Here is a 7,910-nt window from a genome sequence, read left to right on the forward strand (position 1 = left end):
CCTCATTGGGGTAGACTCCAAACTTTGTCCTTATACTAATACTGGAGATTCTCTTTAAACCAAATTGATCTTTAACCCATTAACTCATGTTAAACCTACAAATTGCCTTGTCTTCACTAGGATTTTACCACTTATTAAAAAACACACCTTTGTTCCTGGTGAAGAGAAGGCCTAAGTGTTGGTACCACCTGCTTTGAAACTGGCTTCACTAGAAGGGACACTTTACAGGTGGGTAAAGAAATGGGTAATTATATGAATTAATCATAACAAGTTCACATTTTAAAAAGGCAAATTACTTTTCACTATTTATACTTTGTTTGCTTTTTGCATTTTTATCAGCTTGGACAAGTAAAACTCAGTGTTGCCAGTTTCACATTTATTCATAGATACTAAGGTCAGAAGGGACCATTATGATCATCTAGTCTGACCTCCTGCACAACGCAGGCCACAGAATTTCACCCACCCACCCTTGCGAAAAACCTCTCACCTATGTCTGAGCTATTGAAGTCCTCAAATCGTGGTTTAAAGACTTCAAGGAGCAGAGAATCCTCCAGCAAGTGACCCGTGCCCCATGCTACAGAGGAAGGCGAAAAACCTCCAGGGCGTCTTCCAATCTGCCCTGGAGGAAAATTCCTTTCTGACCCCAAATATGGCGATCAGCTAAACCCTGAGCATATGGGCAAGATTCACCAGCCAGATACCACAGTCAGTTTCAGGTTCTCAGTGCAGCCACATTTTTATTGCAAACCCTGCAGAGAAATGTAGAGTTGTTTAAAGCCAACTATTTCCATTAGCTATTTTTTTCCCCATTTTAACTTTTGGAAACACTTCTGTTGGCTTTGGTTTGTCAATGTATTCCAGTGGGTATGGAGGGCAGTGGTGTCTGACTCAGGAAAACAGTATTCCATTCCTCTCTTGGCCACAGATTTACTGTGTAATCGTAGGTAACTCACATCTTTGTGCAATGTTTCAGGCCCTTTCGCCCTTTGTTAGTTTTGTCTAATTAGTTTTGTCAGCTCTTTGGGGCAGGGACTGTCTCCTATTATGCATTTGTATAGCACCTAACGCAATGGACCCCTGATCTCTATTAGGGTTTCTCGGAACTATGGTAATAATAAAAGATTTGTACAAAATTTAAATGTTGAGCCAGTTTTTCATACTTACTCCAGTTTTTTAAACTTTTCCCGCCCGGCAGCCACGTATTTGCCGCCCTGCTTTAGGTCGGACAGGTTGCGGAGGCGGTGCCCTTCCTGGGGGGTGTACAGGATCCTCACCCCAAAGGGCACCTCCACCCCTTCGTTCAGCAGGGCGATCAGCGCCTCGAAAGTCTTCACGTAGCGATGGTGGATCACGAACTTCCTGCCCGAAAAGAAGGGGTCCCCGTTGCGGTACACCAGCACCGTGCTGGCCGGGGTCACCCCCGTCAGGCTGTAGCTGGCCCGGGGGCGTGGCGATGGCACCATGGCCCCGGGGAAGGTGGGCTGGGAGGGGCAGCTGAGGCTAACACACACCATAACCCCCCCGCCCCCAGCCAGGGCACGGGTGGGGGGCTATTCACAGCCGCTGTCCGGCCTCCTGAGCTGTACCAGGCACCAGCTGGGGCTGCTCCCCAGGCCTCCTAATTCATAGCGTCCCCAGGCGGCCCGGCCCGGCCCCCACCCCCGGATCGCAGCAGCTGTCCCGAGCCGGCCCCTCTCCCCTCCCGGCACGGGGCTGACGTGACCCGCGGGGATTGTGATCCCCATCCCCGCAGGCAGCGGGCAAGCCGGGCCCCGGGGCACTGACTGGTCTCCCCGGCAACCTGCCGAGCGGGGGCCCGCCACCAGGACAGCGCGGCCGGGGGGTCTGCACGAAAAACCCGCCCTGGTCTCGCCCAGTCTCTCCTTCCTCCGCGGCCTCCTGCTCGCGGCTGCGGCACCTCCCCTGCGGGCACTCAGATCCCTCCGCGCGGAGTCTGCCCCGCGCCGGATCCCCTTCCGTCCTCCCCCACTGCACCGCCTTCTCCCACCCCAATCAGATCCCCTTCCTTCCTCCCTCCCTCCCCCAGTCACCTCTCCCCGGCCCCCATCAGATCCCCCTCCTTCCTGCCCCCTTAACCCCCTTCTCCCACCCCATCAGATCCCCTTCCTTCCTCCCTCCCCCAGTCACCTCTCCCCGGCCCCTATCAGATCCCCCTCCTTCCTGCCCCCTTAACGCCCGTCTCCCACCCCATCAGATCCCCTTCCTTCCTCCCTCCCCCAGTCACCTCTCTCCGGCCCCCATCAGATCCCCCTCCTTCCTGCCCCCTTAACCCCCTTCTCCCACCCCATCAGATCCCCTTCCTTCCTCCCTCCCTCCCCCAGTCACCTCTCCCCGGCCCCCATCAGATCCCCCTCCTTCCTGCCCCCTTAACGCCTTTCTCCCACCCCATCAGATCCCCTTCCTTCCTCCCTCCCCCAGTCACCTCTCCCCGGCCCCCATCAGATCCCCCTCCTTCCTGCCCCCTTAATGCCCTTCTCCCACCCCATCAGAGCCCCTTCCTTCCTGCCCCCTTAACCCCCTTCTCCCACCCCATCAGATCCCCTTCCTTCCTCCCTCCCCCAGTCACCTCTCCCCGGCCCCCATCAGATCCCCTTCTTTCCTGCCCCCTTAACCCCCTTCTCCCACCCCATCAGATCCCCTTCCTTCCTCCCTCCCCCAGTCACCTCTCCCCGGCCCTCATCAGATCCCCCTCCTTCCTGCCCCTTTAACCCCTTTCTCCCACCCCATCAGATCCCCTTCCTTCCTCCCTCCCCCAGTCACCTCTCCCCGGCCCCCATCAGATCCCCCTCCTTCCTGCCCCCTTAACCCCCTTCTCCCACCCCATCAGATCCCCTTCCTTCCTCCCTCCCCCAGTCACCTCTCCCCAGCCCCCATCAGATCCCCCTCCTTCCTCCCTCCCTCCCCCAGTCACCTCTCCCCGGCCCCCATCAGATCCCCCTCCTTCCTGCCCCCTTAACCCCCTTCTCCCACCCCATTAGATCCCCTTCCTTCCTCCCTCCCCCAGTCACCTCTCCCCGGCCCCCATCAGATCCCCCTCCTTCCTGCCCCCTTAACCCCCTTCTCCCACCCCATCAGATCCCCTTCCTTCCTCCCTCCCCCAGTCACCTCTCCCCGGCCCCCATCAGATCCCCCTCCTTCCTGCCCCCTTAACCCCCTTCTCCCACCCCATCAGATCCCCTTCCTTCCTCCCTCCCCCAGTCACCTCTCCCTGGCCCCCATCAGATCCCCCTCCTTCCTGCCCCCTTAATGCCTTTCTTCCACCCCATCAGATCCCCTTCCTTCCTCCCTCCCCCAGTCACCTCTCCCCGGACCCCATCAGATCCCCCTCCTTCCTGCCCCCTTAACCCCCTTCTCCCACCCCAGATCCCCTTCCTTCCTCCCTCCCTCCCTCCCCCAGTCACCTCTCCCCAGCCCCCATCAGATCCCCCTCCTTCCTGCCCCCTTAACGCCTTTCTTCCACCCCATCAGATCCCCTTCCTTCCTCCCTCCCCCAGTCACCTCTCCCCGGCCCCCATCAGATCCCCCTCCTTCCTGCCCCCTTAACCCCCTTCTCCCACCCCATCAGATCCCCTTCCTTCCTCCCTCCCCCAGTCACCTCTCCCCGGCCCCCATCAGATCCCCCTCCTTCCTGCCCCCTTAACCCCCTTCTCCCACCCCATCAGATCCCCTTCCTTCCTCCCTCCCTCCCCCAGTCACCTCTCCCCGGCCCCCATCAGATCCCCCTCCTTCCTGCCCCCTTAACGCCTTTCTCCCACCCCATCAGATCCCCTTCCTTCCTCCCTCCCCCAGTCACCTCTCCCCGGCCCCCATCAGATCCCCCTCCTTCCTGCCCCCTTAACCCCCTTCTCCCACCCCATCAGATCCCCTTCCTTCCTCCCTCCCTCCCCCAGTCACCTCTCCCCGGCCCCCATCAGATCCCCCTCCTTCCTGCCCCCTTAACCCCCTTCTCCCACCCCATCAGATCCCCTTCCTTCCTCCCTCCCCCAGTCACCTCTCCCCGGCCCCCATCAGATCCCCCTCCTTCCTGCCCCCTTAACCCCCTTCTCCCACCCCATCAGATCCCCTTCCTTCCTCCCTCCCTCCCTCCCCCAGTCACCTCTCCCCGGCCCCCATCAGATCCCCCTCCTTCCTGCCCCCTTAACCCCCTTCTCCCACCCCATCAGATCCCCTTTCTTCCTCCCTCCCCCAGTCACCTCTCCCCGGCCCCCATCAGATCCCCCTCCTTCCTGCCCCCTTAACCCCCTTCTCCCACCCCATCAGATCCCCTTCCTTCCTCCCTCCCCCAGTCACCTCTCCCTGGCCCCCATCAGATCCCCCTCCTTCCTGCCCCCTTAACGCCTTTCTTCCACCCCATCAGATCCCCTTCCTTCCTCCCTCCCCCAGTCACCTCTCCCCGGCCCCCATCAGATCCCCCTCCTTCCTGCCCCCTTAACACCTTTCTTCCACCCCATCAGATCCCCTTCCTTCCTCCCTCCCCCAGTCACCTCTCCCCGGCCCCCATCAGATCCCCCTCCTTCCTGCCCCCTTAACCCCCTTCTCCCACCCCAGATCCCCTTCCTTCCTCCCTCCCTCCCCCAGTCACCTCTCCCCAGCCCCCATCAGATCCCCCTCCTTCCTGCCCCCTTAACGCCTTTCTTCCACCCCATCAGATCCCCTTCCTTCCTCCCTCCCCCAGTCACCTCTCCCCGGCCCCCATCAGATCCCCCTCCTTCCTGCCCCCTTAACCCCCTTCTCCCACCCCATCAGATCCCCTTCCTTCCTCCCTCCCCCAATCACCTCTCCCTGGCCCCCATCAGATCCCTTTCCTTCCTGCCCCCTTAACGCCCTTCTCCCACCCCATCAGATCCGCTTCCTTCCTCCCCCAGTCACCTCTCCCCGGCACCCATCAGATCCCCTTCCTTCCTTCCCCTTTAACCCCCTTCTCCCACCCCACTCAGATCCCCTTCCTTCCTCCCCCAGTCACCTCTCCCCGGCACCCATCAGATCCCCTTCTTTCCTGCCCCCTTAGCCCCCTTCTCCCACCCCATCAGATCCCCTTCCTCCCCCAGTCACCTCTCCCCGGCCCCCATCAGATCCCCTTCCTTCCTTCCTTCCTGCTCCTTTAACTCCCTTCTCCCACCCCACTCAGATCCCCTTCCTTCCTCCCCCAGTCACCTCTCCCCGGCCCCCATCAGATCCCCTTCCTTCCTCCCTCCCCCAGTCACCTCTCCCCAGCCCCCATCAGATCCCCTTCCTTCCTCCCTCCCCCAGTCACTTCTCCCCGGCCCCCATCAGATCCCCTTCCTTCCTGGCCCCTTAACTCCCTTCTCCTACCCCACTCAAATCGCCTTCCTTCCTCCCCCAGTCACCTCTCCCCAACCCCCCATCAGATCCCCTTCCTTCCTACCCCCTTAACCCCTTTCTCCCACCCCACCCAGATCCCCTTCCTTCCTCCCCCAGTCACCATCAGATCCCCTTCTTTCCTCCCCACCCGCCATCACTCCACCCCCTTCTCCCACCCCACTCAGATCCCCTTCCTCCCTCCCCAGCCCCAGTCACTTCACCCCATCTCCCACCCACCATCGGATCCCCTTCCTTCCTCCCCACCTGCCATCACTCCACCCCTTTCTCCCACTCCCATCAGATCCCCTTCCTTCCCCCCAACCCCCAGTCACTTCACCCCTTCTCCCACCCCCATCAGATCCCCTTCTTTCTCGCCACCTGCCATCACTTCACCCCCTTCTCCCACCCCCATCAGTTCCTCTTCCTTCCTCTTGACCTGCAACCACTTCACCCCCTTTGCAGAAATCCCCTCAGTCTCTCCTCCTTTCTCCCTAGCACAAAATTTCCTCAAACTCTCTTCCTTCCCTTCCTGCTACTTACTATTCTCCCATCATGTCACCTTAAATTCAGGTCTGTCATTGCTCCCTCCCCCTACGTTGTAGCCCTTCCAAAAGCCCAGAGAACTCCCTTTCGCACAAACAAGCTAGTAGAATTTTTGTCAGAGAAAACACCCCTAGTTAAAGAGGAGAAACCGGTAGAAAACTCATTTTAAAGTCATTGGTTCCACATTAGAGTAAGGTGGCACAGGACTGCTTGACAACATTCTGGCAGCTGTCCCCAGGGAGGGAAAAAAGCAATTTTAAAAAAATAGTGCAATCACTTCTGTGGTTCTCCAACTGCAAAAGCTTGATTGCTATTGCTTTAAATAGATCATTTCAGTTTGTGAGTGATTATTTGTTACCAGTTTTAGAAGTATTTTCAGGCTCCTTAGGGACTTTGTCATGCTTCTCTTGTGTGAGATTTATTGGTGGGAAATTCTCATGCTGTGACACGGTGAAGGAGTGAACTTTCAGAATATTTGTAGACAGAAATTTGAAATATGGTGTTGAAAAAAATCTCATAATTATGGGGCAGATTTTAAAAACTTCAAAATTTATTGAGTGTTAGAGAGTCTCTCCTTCCAAATGAGATTATACTTACACATTGTAAAGAGAGTGGTCACTTTGGATGGGCTATTACCAGCAGGAGAGTGAGGGGGGGGGGTGAGAAAACCTGGATTTTTGCTGGAAATGGCCCAACTTGATTATCATACACATTGTAAGGAGAGGTTTCAGAATAACAGCCGTGTTAGTCTGTATTCGCAAAAAGAAAAAGGAGTACTTGTGGCACCTTAGAAACTAACCAATTTATTTGAGCATAAGCTTTTGTGAGCTATAGCTCACTTCATCGGATGCGCATCCAATGAAGTGAGCTGTAGCTCACGAAAGCTTATGCTCAGATAAATTGGTTAGTGTCTAAGGTGCCACAAGTACTCCTTTTCTTATTGTAAGGAGAGTGATCACTTTAAATAAGCTATTACCAGCAGGAGAGTGGGGTGGGAGGAGGTATTGTTTCATGGTCTCTGTGTATATAATGTCTTCTGCAGTTTCCACTGACTGCATCCGATGAAGTGAGCTGTAGCTCACGAAAGCTTATGCTCAAATAAATTGGTTAGTCTCTAAGGTGCCACAAGTACTCCTTTTCTTTTAACTAAAGGATAGAATACAAAGTAAGCCATAAAGGTTAATAAACAAAATGGAGAAAAGCTTCTTTCTTAGAACAAGAGATGACACATATTAGATGACTCATGAGAGGAAGGATGGTCCAGTGGGGAGGATGCTGGCCTGGCACTTGTGGGTCCAATCCCCTGTTCTGCAACAGGTTTCTTGTGTGACGTTTAGCAAGGTATTTAATCTCTCTGTGCCTCCATTCTCCATCTGCAAAATGGGGATAGCTGCATTTCCCTATCCAGCAGGGTGTTATGAGGAGAAATACATTAAAGATAGGGATTACAAATACCTTGGATAGATTGTAGTATTACAGAATAAGCACTTTTCACCGACACTTCATAAGAGTGATAAACAACATAATACTAATGATGTCAGGAATATTAATTAGGTGTAAATCAAAAGCATAGATTACAAACAGTATGTTATGCCACAACATATTTTGAATGCTCTCAAATACAGTGCATTAAACAAGTAAAGTCAGATACAATTCTGTAATACCCAGTTTTGACCCTATATAAAATATACATTTATGTCAAATTTCACAGTGACAGACTACTTACGTATAAAGAAAAAGCAGTCCCCATTTCATGGGCAATTCAGCTTTAACTACAGAATCACTGCCAGTGCCTCCATAATTGTTACAATCAATGCTATTTTACATTCAATTATTATGCAAAATTCCAGAAAATTGTTTGCCGTATCTGCCTTCATATATATATCATGCAGCATTTTAATTACTACAATATAAGCTTGAGTACAAACAATTAAAAACCCACCCACACTCACCCCCCATAAAGATGCCTGCCCATGGCCCTAACTACTCTCCATCTCCATCACACCACTTCCCCCCAGAAGCCA

General features: G+C 54.7%; 1 protein-coding gene across 1 annotated transcript in view; it reads right to left on the minus strand.

Moving 5' to 3' along the window:
- DCDC2C (doublecortin domain containing 2C) overlaps positions 1 to 1,463 on the minus strand; it is a 95,141-nt gene extending 93,678 nt beyond the window's left edge. The window contains exon 1 of the mRNA XM_077811465.1: positions 1,165 to 1,463. Coding sequence (XP_077667591.1) covers positions 1,165 to 1,463 — 299 coding nt within the window. The remainder of the gene's footprint in view (positions 1 to 1,164) is intronic.
- Between the last annotated feature and the right edge of the window lie 6,447 nt (positions 1,464 to 7,910).

The sequence above is a fragment of the Eretmochelys imbricata genome, chromosome 3 (assembly GCF_965152235.1).
Source record: "Eretmochelys imbricata isolate rEreImb1 chromosome 3, rEreImb1.hap1, whole genome shotgun sequence".
NCBI classification, from domain to species: Eukaryota; Metazoa; Chordata; order Testudines; family Cheloniidae; genus Eretmochelys; species Eretmochelys imbricata.